The sequence below is a fragment of the Myiozetetes cayanensis genome, unplaced genomic scaffold (assembly GCF_022539395.1).
Source record: "Myiozetetes cayanensis isolate MyiCay16 unplaced genomic scaffold, myiCay2020 scf18, whole genome shotgun sequence".
NCBI classification, from domain to species: Eukaryota; Metazoa; Chordata; class Aves; order Passeriformes; family Tyrannidae; genus Myiozetetes; species Myiozetetes cayanensis.
In genome coordinates this window covers 11,872,339-11,894,776 of record NW_026087389.1, presented here as the reverse complement: position 1 = coordinate 11,894,776, position 22,438 = coordinate 11,872,339, and the positions used below count along the sequence as shown (strand labels likewise).

At 48.2% G+C, this 22,438-nt stretch overlaps 1 protein-coding gene across 1 annotated transcript; it reads right to left on the bottom strand.

Moving 5' to 3' along the window:
* Nucleotides 1-1,075: 1,075 nt before the first annotated feature.
* On the bottom strand, nucleotides 1,076-21,598 carry RAB7A (RAB7A, member RAS oncogene family). Its single transcript, XM_050312824.1, has 6 exons — nucleotides 21,492-21,598; nucleotides 5,420-5,480; nucleotides 4,231-4,357; nucleotides 3,240-3,458; nucleotides 2,594-2,722; nucleotides 1,076-2,426 (listed from the first exon to the last, which is right to left on the bottom strand). The coding sequence occupies exons 2-6, from the start codon at nucleotides 5,470-5,472 to the stop codon at nucleotides 2,331-2,333; spliced, it is 624 nt and encodes a 207-aa protein (XP_050168781.1). The 5' UTR covers nucleotides 5,473-5,480; nucleotides 21,492-21,598; the 3' UTR covers nucleotides 1,076-2,330.
* Nucleotides 21,599-22,438: the final 840 nt, after the last annotated feature.

Below are 22,438 nucleotides of genomic sequence, written 5' to 3'. Positions count from 1 at the left end.
CAAATGGAATCCTCCCCTCCCATTTAGCATCTGTAACATCCTGTGGCAAGGAGCTCCACAGCTGTCCTACCCCCTCTGGAGAACTCTCCCTTTGCCTTGGGTCAGTGCTAGTTTATTTGATTGGAAAGACATTAAACACAGGGTCTCTTGAGGGCTCAGCCTCAGCTCCACCACCCAAGGCCAAAGCAGGCAGAGGTAGGTGAAGAGTTCAGACTATTCCCTTTTCCCAAAACTTCATGGTTATTGCTCCCCCTCCCCCAGATTGGCCTTCTCCACATTAGAACTGTATCCAGAGAAAACAAGTGCAAAGCAATGCTTTAAATGGAGATGAGCAGAATGTCCAAGTCTTTCAAAAGAAGCAGACAGAATAGTCCCACCAGGACACCTTGTAATCACAGAGTTATTTGAAATTGATGTGGACAGCAAAAGCCCAGTCAAGTGAGAAAAGTGTGGTAGGACGAAGCCATAAAATAGGATATGGAGCACAAAGACTGTTAGAATGCTCTTGAAATAACTGCCCTCATTTCTCTAAACTTTTTTTTCCATCTTCCTCTGGGTACAGGACTAGTCAGCTCAGCATTCATGAGTGCAAGCAGAGGGTCATGCCCAACCTTGAGAAATTAAAGGCTTAACCAAGGAAGGGTACAACTCCAAGGTACCCCAGGCCAGCCTTGCTGGTGAACTGGAAGGGGTCAACCTGCTCTTCTCACCACCCCCTCCCAGAGGAGGGCAATAAGAGATTTAACAGCACTGTCCTCCTTGGTCCCCGCCCACAGAGGATGGGGCTGAAGGTCTGTGCTCACGGAGGAGCGGATCTGATCCAGCACCATTCCTGGTCCTGCAAGCAGCTTCCAGAGAAGCAGAAGGGTAGCCCCCTCCTGCTTCCCCAGCCAACCAAGCAAGCAGGGCCAGCCCACCCCACTTGCAAAACCCAATCTGAAAGGTACCAACTTTATAGCAAGAAAGAAGCACAAATATCCTTCAGTCAGCAGGCACTGGCTTGCTAGAATGGCAGTGAGAGACAGAGGAAAGAAAGCATGTTAGTGAAGGAAAAAAAGAGAGTCAGAAACAGGAGTAAACAAGAAGGTTTGTTCTTGTTAAGTTTATTGGCATCATGTTTGTCTCTTTACATAAGAGCTCAGCCTACGTACTAGAATGTAGACCTCTGGAAAACAGGTAGAAGGGCTCCATTTAAGCAAGCTACAAACGCAAGAACAAATACCAGGAAGAAAGGAAGAGAGGAAAGGGACTAGATTGCCAAGTTTTTCCATACCAAAAATCCAGATTAGCAGTCAGTAAGAAGAAAGGGAAGATTCATAGTCCAGGTCATTCATCAAGAAACAGCTACCACACCCCAGGTGGGAGAGGAGCTCCTTCCACAGCACAAAGAGCCACAGGGACACCTCAGCTCTGGCTCCTCACGCTCGCTCCAGGATGTTAGGAGTTAAGCAGTAGGGGAGGTGAACAAATGAGATCATTTCATAGCTGTATTTAATTTTAAATCCAATAATCCAGTGTGCATATCAATGCTGTTATGCAAATCTGTGAATTTAGGTACAAGGAAGCGAGACAGATTTTTCCAGAAGATGAAGCCTTTTTGGCCTCAAAACAAGAAGGCTTACATAGTTCATCTCTACTGTACAGAATACTGCCTCTATCTGGACTCTGTGTTGCTAGCACACTGCAGGTCACAAGTGTCCTCCTCACTTTCTACACAACCTGTGTTTCAGTACTTGAACATGTAATTCAGGAATTTTACACTAATTTATACATTTTTAATTGGTTGCATATATTAACATGTACTATAAGATTTTTCCTAAAGAAGCATTACATAATACATGGATACTGTAAAAAGATCTGATTAGTTAAAAGTAACAAGCATTAACAGAGATACATACAAAACTCAACCTAGTCGGACTGAGTGCTGAGCTTGCAATGAACTATGGGTAATCAGCCTTTCCAGTTGCAGCCTTCACAGGGGAAAACACGAGACAGTTAAAAATGTATGTAACTTGTTACACAGATTACCTGTAAACAGTTTCTCTCCATTGGACACCCGGAATTGGATTCAGTTCCAAACATACATAAGAGTTTCCATTTTAAACTAAGAGAAAGGTCTGTTACCATGAAGTGTGATGTGGATGGTGTGGGGACGTGAGCTCTGAAGTGCAGGACTCAGACGCTCATGGGAGATGGGTGGATTTTGGCAGCTGGAGATGCAATTTTTTTTTTTTAAATTTCGTTTTAAACACAGAAGAGGGGCTGTGTGTTTGAAGGCCTAAGTGTGATATTCGTTTGTGAAGGACTGTGCTCAACCCCTCCCTCTCCCCTCAGCAGCTGCAGCTCTCCGCGGAAGCCTTCGCTCGGTCAGTCTTGTCTAGTTTGATGGGTTCGGGGAATTCGTTGTAAAGCTCCACTTCGGTTTCCTGGTGGGAGAGAAGGAGGAGTCAGTGCCACAGCTCTGCAGGCAGCTCCAAGCATGCAAGGAGCCGTTCTTGGCAGGGAAAGGCTACGGATGAGCCCCAGGCTGCCCACGGCAGGCGAGCTCTGCAGGCAGGACCAGCGCAGGACCACTCACCGGCTCCCTCCCTACCTGTTTAAGTGCATTTCGTGCAATCGTCTGGAAAGCTTGTTCCACATTAATGGCCTCCTTGGCACTGGTTTCAAAGTAGGGGATGTTGTTTTTACTGTAGCACCAGGCTTGCGCCCGTTTTGTGGTGACCTGGGTGGACAGAGAGCAGCATCACCACCTTCTGCTGCGCAGGGAAGGGTTTTATTTCCAGGGCAAGGGCAGAGACCCCTCATATCCAACCTGAGCAGCTCTGACCTCAAAGCCACAGCCCTGATACAGAACATAGGAGACCAGTGCCCACCACCAGACACACCCAGCCCCAGGGCAAGGAGCACTGTGGCTGAGGGAGATGAGACCACAGGGTCCAGCACACCCACAGAGCACTGGCTTTCTCCTATAGGAGTTTCTCAGCAAATCTAGGGGAGGAGAAGCAGCTCCTCTCCTTGCCCCAGGAAGCTGCTGCAATCCTTCCACCAGTGGGCAGGAGCACGCTGTGCCCAAGGGTCTGACCTCTCCAGACAGGAGAAACCCTTCTCCAGTAGCAGACAACATCTGAGCCACACTCAGGCACCTCCCACTCCTGCTTCCCAGATAGCCTTCCCATGTTCCCACAAGGTCTCCCACTCCAGCGATTTCTTAAGAGGAGGTTAGTAAGTCCAGTACTCACTTGTCTGTTTTCTAGGTCAATCTTGTTTCCCAGCACAACAAAAGGAAAGTTCTCAGGATCCCTTGGACTGGCCTGAATGAGGAATTCGTCCCTCCAGCTGTCTAGGGTTTTGAATGTGTTGGGGGCCGTGACATCGAACACCAGCACACAGCAGTCCGCTCCCCTGTAGAAGGCAACTCCCAGAGACTGAAACCGTTCCTGGCCTGCTGTATCCCATATCTGGAGCAAAAGAGAGGGCAGATAAGCCAGCTCTACTCTGACACAGTCAGTCCACAATTAGGACATTAATTCCAAAACCCCCACCAGGCACATACTGTCCCCAGCCAGCAGCACCTGAAGGTTTGGGAATTTCTGTAGGCACTAAGCATCAAGAGCCAGAAACCTTCTAAAGATAGTTGACCCTTTTAGTGTTCAGCCTCAGCCAGGGATATATCCTTGTTCTGGGCAAGCAGGACTTGGGTATTAGGGTCAGCAGGTGACCTGCCTGCAGCACTTGGGTGCACCTGGGCTCCCCAACAGGGTTTTCGCTGCCTTTTGCAGTCAGTCTCACCATGGAGAGATGAAAAGATGAAAGCTTCAGCTACCAGAGACATAAGCAGGCTGGCAGGTTAACACTACACCCACAGGACCTGGGGCAACACGAGCGGTTGACTTGACTTAGGAGTCCTTTCCCAGCCTTTCCAGTTCTTGAACACCAGGGAAGTAAATCTTTCTAGCAAGATCTAGTTTACTTACAGTATCAAGCCCTGCTTTTCAAACTGGGCCTGGCAAAGCTGATCTTAGCTGAGCCCAAACTAATCTTTGCCCTCCCTTGTTCAGCCCTTGCACAAGTTTTTAGAGAAGCCCAGAAGCACTTATGGCCAAGGAAAGTTCAGTGCAAATGAGGTCCACACCCAGTACACTGACTCCTACATCAGAGCAGATGCTTCCACACAAGTGGGGTCTAGGCAGCCAGGCACCCCTTGCAGCAGGGACCAGGGTCCCTCCTTACCTGCATTGTCACTAGCCTGTCATCCACCATCACCTCTTTTGTCAGGAAGTCTGCGCCTATCGTAGCCTTGTACTGGTTACTGAATTTCTTGTTCACATATTGGTTCATGAGTGATGTCTTTCCCACCCTGTACAGAAACACACACACAAAAAAGACTTGGTAGACTGTTTCTACAACAACGTCTGAATTAACCACTCTCAACAGAATGTCCCAGTGCCCTTTGCTTTCCACAGCCTCCTGGGCTTTCAAACAGGGAAAACACACCCATCACTGCAAGAAGGGTTCACACCAATAGATGCTGAGGCACCATGCTGAGTAAGAGCATTAGCTACCCAAGGATACAAAGGATTACATCTTGAGAAACCTTGTTTCCCTGCCACTAATCTGATCCTTGGCAAGGAGCAGGCATCACATTATGACCATGAAGGCAATTTTGGAAGATTGTGCCTCTGAGAAACCCATCAAAAACAGTATCCTCAGCTCTGCAGAAGGAGGTGAAGGAACAGACAATCCCAGATCTCACATACACATCTGCTAGACACCCAGAGGTGGAGATGCTCCCCAGAGACCCAGCTTAGAGGCTCACATGCCCTCTCTATGGCTGAGAAACACTCCCTGAACAACAGCCTGCTGGGCATAGTGGTATAAATAAGCCTTATGTCATAGGAATCAGGTTACAGCCTGCATGGCAAGTAACCTGTGACAGCAGAGCAGGCTCCTTGCTGACAGCACAGAGCAAAGCCTTTCTCTCCGAGGGGCAGGCTCCAGCCTGACCAGGGAAGCAAAGCAGATGGCTCAGTATAGACTGTGTCTCTGACAGAGCCAGAATTTTAGGAAGCCACCTAAGATTGCTTACTAGTGACTTTTTTTTTTCAGTTAAGTGAAATACTCATTTGTACAGCAGATGTCCCTGCAGAAAGGCTATTCAGCTCTGCTACTGGAGTGGTTGGTCCATCACATTTCCCTCATTTAATATTTGGCAGGACTTCAAGATATTAAACTGCAGGGACACGTTCAGGACAGAGGGTGGTAAAGAGTTCTTAAACCTGTAAGGTAACACAGCTATCTGAGGCTGTAAAATCTCTCCTCCCAGCACTGCTGGTTTATTACAATGCATCCAGGCTGCCACTAGTCAAGAGCACTGCTCTACCCAGATACAGATTAGCAGCTTAAAGGCTCCTCCACTTACCCAGAGTCTCCAAGGATGATGACTTTCAGTAACACTTTCTTCCTAGAAGTCATCTTTCACACTAGAAAGGAAGAACAATGCCATCAGAAACCATTAGTATGACATTCCTCAAGGAAGAAAGCAGCGAGTTTGGAGTCTGAGAAACCTGACTCCCAGCAAAGAGCCAGTGACAGGCAGGACCCAGCACTCCTGAAACCAGACTCCAATTTAAGGCTGCACTAACCAGGTGTCTTGCCCAGTTCACAGGTCAGACCAGTAGAGGCAACTTAATACCAAGAGGTAGATGAGCCAAGCACTTGTCTTTTACAGTACCAAGACCTTTCTGGATCCTATTTCCAGGCCATTTGGTGGATAAACTAGCCCAGGTCATCTCCCTTGCCTCGCGGGAGGCAGTGCAATAAATCATACAAGCTCCTTACACAGGCTAATTCTTACACAGGCCAGGAAGCGAGATGTAAGCAGACACATAAAGTCTAATGCCACACTCAAGCTTTTTTATGCTGTTCAGTCATTTCCCAGTAAAAAATAAGAAAAAAGTGTGCCAGCTTTGTCTAGCAGCTATGCTTTGTGAAAGTACTGAATCCCAGTGACGTGCTGTGGTTAAGCAGCTGCAACAGCCACACAGGCCAGTTGAACAGGTGAATTACAAAGCCAACTGCCACCAGACTCCATGGCTTTGCTGTGGGCACTCAAAACTGACTGCTGCCACCTCACCATCCATGGAAGGACAAGGTTACAGTGACAAACCTCAACATTCAGCCTGCTGCTCTGTTAGATGAGTTGTTTGTTCACTTGCACCCTGCCGTGATTCCAGTCCACTTTCCAGGGCAGGTGGCTCCAAACAGGCCCCTAATGGTCCATTCAATTAGCAAGAGAGAGCTGAGCTGCAGAGTTCCACACTTACTTGCTCCCAGGTCTCCTTCAGGTCACTGAAGCAGCTACAAGTACATCAGCTACAGCAGGCCTGAATACACTTCTGGATGTGCTTTAGCACAATGAGAGCAAGTTCCAGCTCCTGCCATTAGTGGCTGAGAACACCTTTCCTACTAGGAGACCCTTCTCCACACCTCTGGGAAGAGGGTGGGACAAACCACTCTTAGGTGCTCAGCCTTGATCAGATCACAGACTCTGGTTTGGTCGTGACCTGGTCCACAACACAAGGACTCCTTGGCTTTCCCAGAGGAACCAGAAGATGTTCTATTTGACTCCAAAGACCCTTGACAACAGGTTTCAGGTATTGAGCCCTTATGAGGGGACTTGGTTACCCTAAAATTCCCATCCTGCTACACCACATTCACTGCACCACACAACTCCTCCACATAACTCTTCGGGAGCTATTCCTGACTTTCACAGCGAAGGAGGCCTTCACTTCTACAACAGGGAATTTGTGTCTTCTAAGCAGCTGGGTCCTATGTGCTTCCAGGGATACACAACAGCCTAAGCTGCTGGGGAACTGCACCCACTTCAGCCCACTATTACAGGAGGTAACATGCTCCAAGCTGTAAGAGCCTCTCACTAGATGCAGCCCAGTTGAAAAAGATCTTAATCATCTCAAGCTTTAAGGGTTAAAAGACACAAACTGTTTTAGCCTTAGCTATCCATGAAAGTTGCAGAAGCTGAAGGAGCACTCCTGCAGCCACTGTAGTAGTGGGGCACTTACAACTACACCTTATTGGACTGCACCCACCTCATAGCCACAGAATCATTTAAGTTGGAAAAGAACTCTAAGATCACTGACCCCAACCATTAACCCAGCACTGTCAAGCCACCACTAACCCATGTCCCTCAATGCCACATCTACAGAGCTTTTAAACACCTCCAGGGATGGTGATTCCACCACTGCCCTGGACAGCCCATTCCAGTGCTTGACAGTGCTTTTGGTGAAGAAATTTCTCCTTATGTCCAATTTAAAGCTCCTATGGAGCAACATGAGGCCATTTCCTCTTGTCCTGTCACTTGTTACCTGGGAGAAGAGACCAACCTGGCTACAACCTCTTTTCAAGAACTTGTAGAGAGTGATAAGGTCCCCCACGAGTCTCCTTTTCTCCAGATTAAACAACCCCAATTCCCTCAGGTGCTCTTTATCAAATCTGTGTTCCAGCCCCTTCCCCCTTCTCTGGACACCCCCCAGCACCTCAATGTGTGTCTTGTAGTGAGTGGCCCAAAACCGACCCCAAGATTCAAGATGTCTAAGACATATAGCAGGCTTTTCCTCATTCTTTGTCACTGTTTCCCTCCACATCTAATAAAGTATGGGGATTCCCCTTAGCTCTCCTTTTGTTGCTAATGTACAAAAACACTTTTTATTGTTTTTTTTACAGCAGTAGCCAGATTAAGTTCTAGTTGGGTTTTTGCACTTCTGGCTTTCTCCCTGCATAACCTCATGACATCCTTGTAGCCCTCGTGCATCTGGTAATATATCTAGATGGGAAACACTGCTGAGGAGATAACACTCAGGGGCTGTTGAGTGAGCAGCAGTGACAGGTCACACAGGGCTCATGCTACCCTTAGATGAGTGTTAACAGATGCCAGAGTCTCTATAGGACATTTTCTCAAAGTGTAAACACCTCTCTTTTCCAAGGGAGTGCATTGCTCACTGATCCAACTGGCAGCCCAGCAATACAAGCCAAGACAGAATCAGCTGAAAGTTGTCAACAACACCAACATTTAGTCGTCCTCCTGTTCTTGCCAAGATCCACGCTGTGTCTTGTCTCCCCTACAGCCAGGGGGAGAACTGACCATGGAAGCTCCTTCAAGCAGCCTGCACCTGCTGTGTCTGCAAAGCACATAACACTTGTGCTAGCCAAGCCAGAGACTTCTGCAACACAATCAGCCCAGGTGGAGATAAAAGTGAGCAAGCAGAGCTTTGAAACAGCCTAAAGACAGCTGTGTACACTAAACTGTCATGAAAAACATCTGTATAGGTTCAGGTCCAGCGTGAGTCACCTGATTTCCTCAGGACAGAGGAAAACAACTCACCCTGAAGTGCCTGTGCCAGAACCCAGCATGCTTCTGGGCATTGCTTCTATTTTCCTCAGAGTGTTTTCAGTATCACTTGCCACTGGCTGCTGCAGCTCACTGCCTCCTGGTACTTGAAGCAGCTTTGGACCAGCTGGCATTAGTTCTCTTGCTTAGGGAGGGATTTGCAGAGCCCTAAATTGCAACACTAAATCACACTGGATGCTTATCACCCAAGTTCAACACAGCCTGAAGTCCCACTAAGAAGGGAGGGAAAACTGCTCTGTCAAGACTCATTACCTTGGAAGCAACTCAGCTGAGCAGCCACCTGCAGACATAGGAAGTCGGTCTGAGTCAGAGCTGACTCTGCCTCCTTGTCATAGCTGACGGGCTGCCCAGCAGTGAAGGGCTGTCACCCTCACCAGCACCAGTCAGGTGAGACACAGCTTCCATCCAGGTGATGCAACGGATGTGAGCCAGAGCACAGAAGGAGCTGCCTCAGCTTGGTATTTGGTCTGGGCCATGAGACAGTGAGGAATTCCAGCCCTGTCAGGGGCCAGCAGTGGACACTGCCCAGTTTCACACCCCTGTTCTACTAGGCTTGACTGATGCTGCCCTGAAGCTCAGCCAGTTGATGGGCCAAGCCCTCATATTAATCTTCTCATTGAAGGTATAAAAACACCTAATACAAGAAGAGAACACATCTCCAGGTCCTGGAGAAAGTACCAGTGTCTGAGCTCCTGGAGCCCCCTCTAAGTGTCAGCAGCATTGAGTTGCTCTTTACAGCAGCACCTCTGCTAGTTCCCTCATCCTCCCCATGCTCTGTGTGGCTGAGGAGGTCTCCAACAGCAGCTTCAAAGCAGCTGTTTGTCTGTTTGTGCTGAACAGAGGTCTGACTGGTCCTAGTGAGGTCCTTGGCCTAGATGGATTGAAGACATCCTCCTTACCTCAACAAGGGTTTCTTACGAAGCAACCCAAAGGGTCAAACTACTCCAAGGACAGGATAGGTCTCCTCCAGTGTTTGCTTACAGACACAGTGCTTTCAACAAACTGAGGTACTCTGAGTGCAAGACACCAGTGCTCTCTGAAAGTCCTGTAATTGAAGTCTTAACATGATGCAAAAGACTTTGATGACTTCAGCTCATACTAACCCAATAGCAAACACAACACCTTTGTGGCAGAGAATGTTTCCACACATTACAGTTTAAGTAAGTTCAGAAATACCTCAGTCAATCCTGGTTACAGTTGCTGTGTCAATAGAACAAGGTGCAACCAACCAACCTTGAGCCAGGTTCAGTTCTCAGATTTGCTCAAGTGAAGTCAGAGGCAACTTATGATATTCTCTTGCTAATACAGGCTGTTTCTCACATTACATGGCATTAGTCACTACTGCCTGTGTCCCAGAAAGGGAGCCCACATACATGCTCTAAGCTACACAGATCTTGTTTATGATGAGCTTTGCTAGTACAAAATCAGCTATGGAAGACAAAGAAGAATACAGCTTTAGCTCACAGAAGAAGCAGGTCTGAATACCTGAAAGAGCAGTTAGTTCAGATGAGGAGTTTCTCCAGTCATACCTGCAAGAAACACTAAATTACTGAGGTAATTTACTGAGGTAAACTGAGATGTTGGCTGTGCAGGATTTCCCCCATGCTCCTGCAAAGAACAAGCTTGGCTTGAGTTGAGTTGGGATCCCACTGACTCACTAAGACTACTTTGCACTATATAATGCAACTTGTCTTTCTTTACGGTATTTGATATAATTACTCCAGAGCAGCACCCTGTCACAGGCACACACGCCCTTCAGAGGGCAGTGTGTGAGCTCATCCCGGACTCTCATCCAGTCCCAGGAGCATTTCTGAACAAACACTTCCTTTTTCAGAGGTACCATGAAGAAAAACCTGTTTGTTAAGATTGATCCAAGACATCAGTTGTGTTTTACACTGTGTGAAGTCTCCTGCAGCGAGATCACCTGCATGGCTGCTCAGAACACAGCCTGCCACCAGCACACCCAGCTAGCTCTGCTCAGGAGCCACCAGACACTTCACATCAGCCAGGAGACCAGTCAGCATCATTCCTCCTCCTGGCCTAACTGGTGCCAAAGGAATGACACAGCGGTCTCTGGTACAGGAGAGGAGTCCTTCCACTTGACTTTTAATGCCTATCCTCTAAGCAAACAAGCCATTAATGTTATGCTGACCCTTGTGAAATTAAGCTGGTACAGCACACTCTCCCCCACAGTTCCGTTATTCCCTTTTGTAAGGTTCACCTGCAGGAGCAGCAAGGGGGAACCTATAACATCTGATCTGCAAGTGTCACTGTCTTATCTGATCTGAAAGGAAGAGTCAAAAAAACTGTCCTACCAAGCTTCAGCCTCCCAGATGCAAGAGCAAATAAAACCTATGCCAAGTCTAATTAGGTTCCCCCTGTTTCTTCAGAGTACATTACAACTGTCCTTTTACTTGCTATATTAAGACAGTTGCTTTAACTCAAAGCAGAAATGGATGGTTAAGGATTCCTTAGAGATTTTTACGTGTCAAGTCACAATGCAGGTATTTTAATATTAATCAGGTTGGTACAAGCAAAGAACAGTAGGAGCTTGCATTGACCAGACCTTAGATCAGCTATCCTTTAACAGAAGTAGGCCTTGCAGGAGGAACACTCTAGGTTGCTCATGGACAGTTTTAGAAAGCATCCAGCCCTGGGGCGAATCTTACCTCCATGGAGCTTCCTAAGCAGCAGCATACCCTTATCAGTTTAAATCACAATCCTAACATATTTAAAGAGGTTGGAAGAACGGGGATGTTTGACCAGGAATTCTCTGGTCCTACATCTATTAGGCTGCCATCTGCACCTTCCACTAGAAGCCAGCTGAATGCTGAAGCGAGGCTGTTGGACTGCACCTCTTGCCTTGTGTCCTCTGCCAGGAATATTCAACACTATGCCAACAAGGCACAAAGCAGTGGGTGAGCAAGGATCAAGCAGAGCTAAACAGTGAGGCACTCATGGATACCTACTTCTCCCCTGACCCAGCAGACAGCACAAGAGCAAGCAGGTGTTCCACAAAAAGGCCTATTTGAAGCTGAAGCACTGCAGGCCAGTTCTGGGTGCTGTGGCTGATAAGCAGAGCAGTCACTTCTCCACTGTATCACGAGACCTTCAGCTAAAACACCCACCATGGACAAGGTGATCTGGATAGATCAGGCCTCCATTAGGGCACACATGGCAGTGGGCTCACCACAGTGACCAGACTGAGCAGAAGACAGGCAAACCTGAACACTGGAAGAACCTTCTGCCCTGAAAAGCAGAAAAAGTGCCCTAAAATGCAGCTAAGTGCACTTTTGACACAGAAACAGCACCTCTACTCGCTGTTCTCTTGCATGGGGGAGGCTGCAGAGCAGTATGTCTCTGTACTAAACCAGAGAGCTATTTTTAATCCCTCCCTCCCCCCGCAAGGGTTCTGCATTTCTTCAAGGAAACCGAAGCTGGAAAAATGATTCAGGACCAGCTCAGTCAGATTGAACCAGTTCCCTCTCAGAAGCAGCAAGTTCCCTAGCATGTTTGGCACCTCAAGGGGTTATGTCTGCTTAGATCTTCAACAACAGAAATAAGATGGTCACTGAATGCTTATCCTGTTCTTAGAGGACCAAGCACACCAACAGGCTGGCATACATCCCTTGCTCTATGGTCACACTGTACCCTGCCATGATTTAGTTAAGGTTTTGAGTAGACACAGGAATTTGCTCTAGTTCAGCTACTCTAAAAATGCAAGGCCTCATCCTGAGGAAAGGCAGATAGTTTGTGATTGACATTAGTTGACCAGGATCACAGTTCCTGGTTGTAACGTCCAGGTGGTCCAGACATCCTTTGAACTGAAGCCTCAATCTCCAGCTGGAGTAGGAGCCCAAGATGGGGCTGAACAGTTTTACCATTGCAATTTAACAACAACAACATCTTGTTTCCTACTAGCTGGTCACAAAGACATTGTGTCAGCTATAAGTAACACAAGTACACAAAGCTACAAGTAACAGCCTTAGTAATTCAACATAAATACCCGAGACCACAAGATTATCAACCTTCAATGTCTGACTTGCATTCTCCTGAGAGTGACACAACAGCCCAGGAGCAGGACAGAAGTCCTGTCTTTTCAGTTGGGCAGAAGCTCAGCATTGGTCAGAGAACAATCAGCTGGGCCTATTATCTCATATCGACATGGCTTAAGAGGTGCCAAGCTGCTGCCTTCAAGGAGGAAACTAGAAATAAGGCTGCCTTTGATTTTTTTTTTTTTTTTTTACTGCTACAAAGCCTGCAAATTTTGCTTACCATACTTGGGTGCTGTACAAGTGCAACATGTACCCAGCATCCTCACACTGAGGATTACTCCAGAAGCACAGAATTTATAACAGCAGGTTGAATCTTGCATTGACAGGGGCTGCACAAGCAGGACAGTATTCTCTTCTACTCGCCATGACAGGCCTACAGGTAGCTCAGCTTCCCCAGCTCACTGGAAGATTCCATCAAGGAAAGCCTCACACTTAGTGGGGACACGTGCTGGCTAAAAAGGAAATTAGGAACATCGTGTCATTCGGGTTGACAACTTGCAAGAACTGCTCTCTGTAAATAGGCTGGTTTTTAGGGCAACGAGCTCTACAGTCCATACATTCAGAGGTGCTTCAGAGGTGCCTCCAGACCTCACTGATGTACCACGGAGCAGCAGTCAGTTCCACTGAAGCCCACACCAAAAGCAGCTGGCAAGATATTCCTGTGACAGCTTCACCAAAGGGTACGCTTTTGCTGCTGCTGTATCAGCAGCATCTCAAAATTTCCACCTCCTTCCTCCCCACACGTTTATGATGCTGTTCTAACCAACATATGCCCTCCTGCTGGTACCCAGCCAAGAGTTCAAGCACAGCTCATCGCTCCCTGCTCAGGAGGAGCAGCTCAGCTGCCTGCTGCTTACTGCAGCTCCACCAAGAGCAGGCTTCTGTCCAGTTGGTACCTTTCCCAGCCAGCCCTGTGAGGCAGAAATTACCTCTGTTCAGGGAGCTGGGAGCATCAGCTACAAATTAATTTTTGATACCTTGTGTAAAACATTATATTGCAAGCTGTCAGGTATAGGTATGCTGTCCAGTATATCCCACTCCTATCTGAGAGTCCTAAGCCAAAAGCTTCACTTGTTTGAAGAACAGCCTAGAGCTTTAGATGCCTGCTAACACACTAGCTCAGATCAAAATAGAATCTTAAAACATGTTACAGGATCCCCGAGGAATTGGCTTTTCAGACTACAGCTGTCTGCAGTAAGTTTCCAACTCATTTTGAGGGCGGAGTTACAGCCTCCAGAGTTGGAGAAGCTGCTCTAGAACCAAACAGAGCTTAGGAACCAGCAGCAGCAGTCACCAGCTGTAGCTCAGCCACATGGCTTCAAGTTCTACTCATTGCCTGCTTCAAAGTGAGCACCAAACTGGTGTGATGTGGTGCTAAATGCCAACTGACATGGTCTGGGAGGCAGCTCCCAGGTGGAAACGGCACGAGGCCTATGCAGTCTACTGCATCCTGTTCACAGATAACGTGCTCTTAAAGCAGCCCAGTGCTAAAGAGAGAACGATGGGGCAACATTCATCTTGGGGAAATACATAGGAAATCCAGCTGGGAAGCAGAAGCTTTGGAACAGTTTTGAGCACAATAGCCTCTTGGTGCAATCAAAGAAGATTCAGATCCATTGCTGGGTAAGACACTCCTTTCAGTGGAAATAAGGCTTCAGCTTGCCCCAAACATAGCCTCAACACCCAGCTGAAGGCTCTACCATGCACCCCTGATGTGGACAAGGACTTGGAGCTCACTGGAACAGGACATGCCAATGGCCAGCTTGCCAAGGAGTCCAGGTGACACAGGGAAGGCAGAAGCAATGTCACCAGTAGGAGCCATGTCCGCAGTGGAATCACAGGACTTGCACATGAGAAGGGGTCCGCCCTGCCTGAGGTCTCAGCTCAGCCATGGCTCCCTTAGGGCTGAGATTTGGAGAGCACTGCATTCCTGAGAGGCACTGATGCCTATGATCAGTCAGGCTCAAAGCCCAAGTTCTCAAAGCCAAGTTCTTCAGTCCAAGCCTCACTGATTCACAACCCTGTTACACCTCCTGGCATTTCTCCAGATCAGAGTTGTTTTATGCCTGCACAATATTTAAATATTAGCTGTGGAACTAAACAAGTTTCTTGCTGCCATAATGAATTGTGACTCTACCCTAGAAAAGTCCAAACTATGTAGGACTAGCCCCAGTCCCTGGTGCCAAAAGCTGATCTCTACTGGTTTAGGTATCACAACAGCCACGTTCTCTTGAGGAGGTATCACATTGATCTGGCTGTGTGGTTTGAAAGCAGGAACAAAACAAGCATGAAGAAGCGTTTGCTTACAGTACCATGGCAGATGATTCTCTGTGTTCAATGAAACCACCAGTGTGTTTAGGAGCGCTGGGAAATGTCTGGAGGTCATTTCTTGCTGTCTATAGGAACACTACTTTGCCCAGACTCTGCTTAGCCTAAGATCACAGGAGCACATGTAGGATCTTCCAGGTGATAAATGCCCTGAGCCAAAGGAAGGCAGGGAAGGGAGTACAGAAAATGTCCCCAGGAATGTAGCCAGTTATGCTGGGCAGCCACTCCAGGTGGAACACTTTGCTCCTCTGGAACCTAGAGATGATCACCATCTCCACAGGTGTAGCAGGTATTGGGACACTGCAGCTGCGGTAGGACAGGAGTGCAGGAAGATCCTCTTGGAGCCAATGCCACACAGTAAGCAGACCAGGATTCCCAGAGAGAAAGCCAGACCTGCTGAAGCAGCAGTCTTCAGCTTAGAGGAAGACAGCTCTGTGAGAAAGCCACATCCACAAGCTTCACTGAAAGATGGATGTTTGCAGTCACGAAATTTTAGGCCACCAGTTCCTCCAGCACCTAAAGGACCCTTACTCCACAGGATATCTTCCTCCTCGGAATGGGCAGACAAACAGAGCCCAGACTGATAGCAATTGTCTCAAGATCTTCAGCTATCCTTCTCTTGGAGGCTCAAGTCATGTTGTCATTCAAGGATCAGTATTGTTTCCCAGAGGAAGCAGTTCCCCTGTATATCCTAGAATATTACAGGTAGTTCCCAGGAGATTCTCCCCAAGGATCAAGTTGTTACAAGAACAGGCATGCTTGCTTTAACACCCCTCCCCCTTTATCAGAGCAAGCTCAACTTCCCCTATTCTGCCCTGGGGGAGACAATCTCAGGATGTGGGAGGAGAGTAGAGCACATTGCTGGCTGCTGGGAGACACTAGGCAACAAGCCATGTGTCTTGACTAAGGGCCTTGCCTACGCAAAGCACTGCAGCTACACCAGCACAGCTTCCATGTTGCCTTGCCTCTACCAGAACGGCCTCCTTGGTGGACAGCTTTCCAATCAGCAGGACAAATCAAACTGGAGCACAGCTACAGCGCTCATACAGCCCAGTCTATACAGTCCTGTCTGTCAGCCTTTCGGCACAGAGCCATCCAACAGTTTCAGTAACCCAGACACAAATACCAAGGGCCCAGCACAGTTCTCACATCCCCACTGACAATTCCCCCATTGCTTTCTATAAACCAAGCACAGTGCCAGGGGCAGCTGGCTTTTAATCTTAGTTTCCAGAAGATAAGACTATCCAATTCACAGTATTGCAAGTTAGCCAGGCCACTGAGAAACAGCTGAGTTGTTAGATCTTTACCGTATCTGACAGTTATTTTTCAAGTGCTCAGATTAATTTCTAGTTTTGACTACAGCCTCCTAAGTTTTCACACGTTCTTGTCATGCTTTCGGTTTCAGAAACACAAATAGGAGCTGTTAGATAACTTTTGCAGTGGTAAGCAAAGCACAGGTCTTGGACCTTGGCAGTGGTAAACAAGCCCTGGTATCCACTCCTGGCCGTGAGCTGCCACAGTTCCTAGAGGCCTGGAAGGAAACAAGTGACTGGAAGGAGACTTTGACCAAGTCAAGTGACAGCCCTTGGGAGGCCTGCCAGACCCTGTAACTTACACCTGACATCCAGATCCAAGAGTGAATATTGTCTCTCCTGCAGCATGAGAAGCTTAATAGAAGAGAAGAGATAAATACTGCTGGGAGATCCTACTGCCAGACAAGCAGATCTAGGGAAGTACAAGATAAACACTAATGGTAAAAACCTTACTCCTCCTTCCAGGAGGTCCTGTTGTCAGTAATGAGTCTTCTAGAGAGGAAGCTTCCTTTAGGGACAGGTTGTAATCTAAGAACTACACCTTGATCAGCAAGTAGAACTCTTGATCCTACACACACTCAATACCTCTTACTATGCTAATACAGTTTGCAGAGCAGGATGGACAAGTATTTCAGTGTCAGTCCCAGGATGAGAGTCTAACAGGTAACTTGCCACGACAGCTGAGTCAGTGCCTAACAAGGAATTCCTACTGTGGATACTCAGTTTCACACTCATACTTCATACCCTCATACCTCTTGCACAGATCCTGCATCACTTCAGCTTTATCACTTCAGCTATTCTCTTGATGAAGGTCCACAAAGGGCCAATAAAAACCTCACTTGCATAGCAAGATTAAGACAGCTCTGCTGGCAAATGGCATCTTCTTGTTAGACAGAGGGAGAGGTCAGGCCTAGGCATGCCTCAGTTAGAACCATCTCACTGCTCATGCCTGAGACACTGGCACCACTGTGCCAGTCTGGACTCCAGATATCATTATCCGTGTCTGGGAGCTGAGTGACTCAGCCCACTTGAGGGAGACAAGTACCAAGCAGGTTACTTTCAAGAGGATTCTGCTTCCAGCTGGAAAGAGATCAAGGGCTCAGCACAAACTTGTTAGATAAACTGGTAGCCCCAGCAACCAAGGTCCAGGTACTCCAGGCAGGTTGGCTTCAAAGGCAGTGCCAGCTGCTGGCCCTCAGTTTTGTCCACCACACTTCACTGGTCCAGCTTGTCTGTCTACTGACCAAAGTTACAGTATGAAGTGACACAGGACAGACTACAGAAAAATACAAGGGTTTTTTAAATGACATTTAAAGGTTCTACTCCATTTCATTTAGCAATTCCTGCTTGAAACTCCTGCATGTACAGTTACACACAATTAGTCACCTTAAGTTGGCATTTTAAGTGGCTGTGGAGAGGCACGAGCAAATCACTCACTACATCAGCACCTTTAAATTATACAAATAGAAATCTGTGCCACGAGATTACACATCAATCTCATCCCAAAGGCAGTGCACCCCTCCTGAAGTTTCACTGTCCTGTGAAGACAGCCATGGCCTCAATAACAGGTTTCCCAGCAGAAGTCAAGGCTATTTGAGATCAGCTGCAAATCAACACACTCCAGTGGCCTTGATGAGCTTGCTTCCCTCCCCAGGGTCACTGACCATGAGATAGCAACAGCAGTGTTGACAAAGCTTCCCCCGCGGACAGAGCGCTGGTTGCTGGCACCGGAGAGGAGGAGCAGCCTCGCAGGAACAGCGCTCACAGCAACAATGACATCACCACGGCAGTTCTCCACCGAGCAGAAAATGCAGCAGCACGCTGGGCTCGGAAGCTGCATCCCCACGAACAGAGAGCAAAAGCAACAAGCACGCTGGAAGGCAGAGAGCAGCCATGTGACAGAGGGGTATCCCTTCACCACCTGCTATTTCTGAGCAGCACATGTGCAGTCACTGACCTTGGGCGTTCGTTCTCAAGTTTTATTCAAGGTGCATTTAAAGAGAAATAGGATCTTCAACAGAGCCAGTAACTGCAGAACAGAACACGGTACATGAATACTGTTATTTGATTAATTATCCACACCTAATTCAGTTCTGAGATGTACAGCTCATGTCTGGATTGTTGCTGCAGAGAGTGACCCTTTTATCCTCACAATCTCCTCTCACAACTACTTCTGAAGGCAGACTGTTATACAGCAACTACAAAAGATCGTTTTAGGAAGCTGCAGGGGGAAGCCAACTCAACTCTAACTCATCAGGCAATTAAACTGCAATTATCAAGACAACGCTGTGTAAGGATGAAGCATTTTAGTATTTGAAGGATGCAAGATTGCTGTCAGACAAGCAGCACCCAGGCAGCTTGTGCCCAGCCAAGTTCAGCATCTAGGTAAAGTCTTCTCTGGACTCCCTTCCATTGAGGCAACAAGCTTTAAACCACTCTGCAGCTCTGCAAGAAATTTGTAGGTCCATCAGGCCCTAGTAACAAGGGCTTAACAGCAGGTCAGGTCACAGCTGAGAAGTCCAGAAGACATAAGGGAACACTGGCAGCGTACAGTGTGAGGGTTCTGTACTTATTTATCAGACACTCAATTTACTCCAGTTACTGAAGAAATTGCTGTATTATAACAACTGGAACAGGCACCAGTAAGTACCTGTGACCCACATCATCCACCAGTTTTAGAGAATGCAAACATCCAAGTGCCCTATTTCATAGCTCTTATTCTCAGGCTAGGGTTTGCCAGGCAGTCTCACGATGCAGCATTTAAAAACACACCCTAATCAAGCACAGGCGATTTTGTTTACAGCCAAATGTTAAGTTCTGCATAAACTAGTCTCATTTTCACACAGAAGTCAGACCAAAATCCCATACATGTTAGAGACAGAGCTATTTATAGTTTTGCACAGATGGATTGATTGTAATTGTCATGTTTCCTCAAGGACAAGTTTTGCCTGAGATCTGCTCCAACAGGTAATTCACACGACCTTCCAACACAAGAGTCTTACAACAGGAGCTTTAAGAAGGTGCTGCAGAAATTGATGCTGGTAGCCCTCCTGCCCTCAAGCATTCATTTTAGGGAGTAAGCCAAACAAAGTGGTATAGTCCCAGGTCAATTCAGAGCAAAGCTTGTACGTTTCCCACTTTCAGTTAAGGATTCATGAGTGTTGTAACATGTCTGTGCTACTCAGAGTTTGATTCCCTGGCTTTGGCAGGGCAGTCAGGATGGCTGTAGTCTGTTACACAGTTATTTATTTTCTTAGCTTGGCACCTTCAAGGTACAACTCTTGGGGTGCCACGTTCTCCATCTCTTCTCCCTGGTGACCAGTGACAGGACCCAAGGAAGATCATGAAGCTGTATCGGGGGGTTTAGGTTGGATACTGGAAAAAGGTTCTTCACCCAGAGGGTGGCTGGGCACTGGAACAGGTTCCTCAGGAAAACAGTTCCAGCACCAAGGCTACCAGAGCTCAAGAAGTGTTTGGACAATGCTCTCAGTAATGTGGTGGGATTGCTGGGTTTGTCCTCTACAGGACTAAGAACTGGACTCGATGATCCTTGTGAGGCCCTTCTAACTCAGGCCATTCTACGATTCTGTGCTGAACTGTCAGTAGGGTATTTGAGGACAGGGATCACTGCATGACATCACAGGGAAGAAGAAAGTTTAATGTAGCTACTGCTGTGCATCTTATCAGTTGTACTTCTCAATGCAGGTTGGGAGAACAAGAAACCGCTACTGGATTTTAGAAGTTTTCCTTATTGAGGAGTCAGATTAACCCCATCTCACAGCTTTTCTACACCAGAAGTAAAGTATTAACAGTAACACAAAGGAAAAAAAATAAGGCAGTAATTGAAAATAACAGTATTAGAGCTGCTCTAATTCTGAGGACTCAGGCCAGGCATGGTGGGTCCACTCATTAGTGCATGGAGGGCCAGTCATGTGTTCAGTCAGCTGTTGGGAGTCACAAGGGGGAGGGGGAGAGACAAGTATACTTGTTCTTCCTGAGTAAGTACAGTAAGGGAGTCTTGATTATTTAACATGGAATATTCAAATGACTCCACCCACTTTAACCTCAAATTCAGCTCCTGAGAGAGCAGGGTATGTTGACTCGAGCAGCCTGGCTCTACTGGAAGCACAGCCAGGATGCAGCTCCCATCACACACTACTGGTACCACCACAGCCTTCAAGTCCCAGCCAGCCAAACACCACGGTATAGCTGGTTATGTACCACTCCCCTAAAAAGAGAACTCTGCACTTCCCTCAGCCCCAGTTCCCACATGGATATAAAAGTGTTAGGCATAGGCCAGAGCTGGCCAGACAGTGGTAAGTGCTGGAAGCTTTAAGGCTTCCATATTGGCAAGTGTCAAACAAAGAACAGCTTGCTTACAGTTGGGAGGACTTTGTTCTGTCATGTGTTCTCAGTTTACATAAAAAAACTCGTACACATAGATCACAACAGTTCTGTTTATCAGCAAGTATTTTTAGTTTTCAGGGAGATAACACTGAGAATTACAGCTTCGACTCAGAAGGTTTGGAGACACTAGGCAAGACATACTCATTTGGATGCTGAGGTTACCTCTCTTCAGATTAAGACAACCTTTCCACTACTAAAATAATCCCTCTATTTACAGAGAAGACAGTGTAGTTGTTGTCTTTAGCAAGACCATTAGGCATATCCATAATTATTTGTCTATATATACCTGGAGACTAATAACGCAACTACCACTTAATTTGCCTTCTCATACACTCACAGCCAAAAGCACTTCCAACATCCACTCCAATACTTCTCCGGACTGACTCAGGCTTTACACGCACCAACAGCCACTTTCGCAATAACTGCCAGTCCCCTCGGCCGCCTGCTCGGTCACATTAATCGCTCCCGGGGCCGCCGGCTCGTCCTAAAAGCGACACCCACCGACCCCCAGAGCAGCATTTCACAGCCCCGGCCCAGCGCCCCCCCAAAGCCTCCCCGGGCTCCGCGGGGAGCTACGGCAGCACCGCCCGGCTCAGACAATGCGCTCCCTCCCCGAGAGGCACCGCTCGGGCCTCCGCCAGCCCCTCAGGCAGAGGAGGCTCCACAAAGCGCTGGCGAACCGCGCACCCCGGGAGAGGCCCGCGGGGAGGGGCCGCTTCCCGGGGAGACCCTCCTGCATTGTCCCGGGGGAGCTCGGTGAGCGAGGTGTTGGGGGGGCAAACGGGCCGGGCCGCGGTGCGGAGCCCGCCGGGAGCGCCGAGACCGCGCCGCCGCCCCGCCGGGGCCGGGGAGGGGCCGCCAGCGGCGCCCCGCGCCCGGGGCGGACCCGCCCCTGCCCCCTTCCCCTGTCACCGGTGTAGCCGCGCAGGACCCCCCCATCCCGCCCGGCCCCCGCGGGCTCACCTGGTGCTGCCGCCGCGGCCCGGCCCGATCGCTGCCCCCGCCCGCCTCGTCCGCTTTAATGGGCCCCGCCGCCCCCCGCGCCCGCTTCCGCCTCCCCGCCGGCTTCCGATCACGGGGCCGCGCCGTCACCGCCGCACGTGACCGCGCGGCCCGCCCGCCATCTCGGGCCCTGTGAGGGGCGCGGGCCCGGCCGAAATAAATGTTTGTGCCGAAATAAATGTTGGTGGCGATGTACAGAGCGGGTGGGCGGGGAGGGACCTGCCTCCCCCGCGGCCTCCGGGCGCACGAGGGCAGCGAATCCCGCGCCCCGGGCGGAGGGGAGTGGGAAAGGGCTGGGGAAACCTTCACGCCTTCCGAAATAAAAGATGGGGACGCGAATCTGTTCTTTGGTCCTATCTGGAATGCGTTGAAGAAATAGCAGGCAGTCCTCTGTGGTTAAATTAGGATGTGGGAAAAACGCGTCTTCAGTGAGGGCTATCAGAAATAAAGAGGCTATATTTCAGAATACATATATATATATTTAATCTCAGCTGTGGTCTGGAGTGGGGTAGTAGCAACAGCATCTGTCAGGAAAGAAGATGAAAGTAAAAAGATGTCAATTGAAGACCCATTCAGATGGATTATTCAGATTAATAGTGCTGGCAAGTAAAATTGGGACTGTGTAAACTCTCAGGTCCTTAGTCCATGGGATAACAACAGTCCTGGTGGTACAAGGTTAAGTCCATATTTTCTAGTCTGTGTTGACAGTGAGTTTGTTATTCAGCAAGTTCTTGAATAGTCTCATGCATTCATCCAGCTTGTGACTCTTGTGGGTTTAGGCAGCCCATGAGAGGTTGTTCAGAAGAGCAAACAAGGAAAAAGAAGTCTTTTTAAAGCTAATGAAAGAGATAAAAGGACCAAAGCTACTTATAGCAACACTAAAACGAAAATCACAGAATCATTAGGGT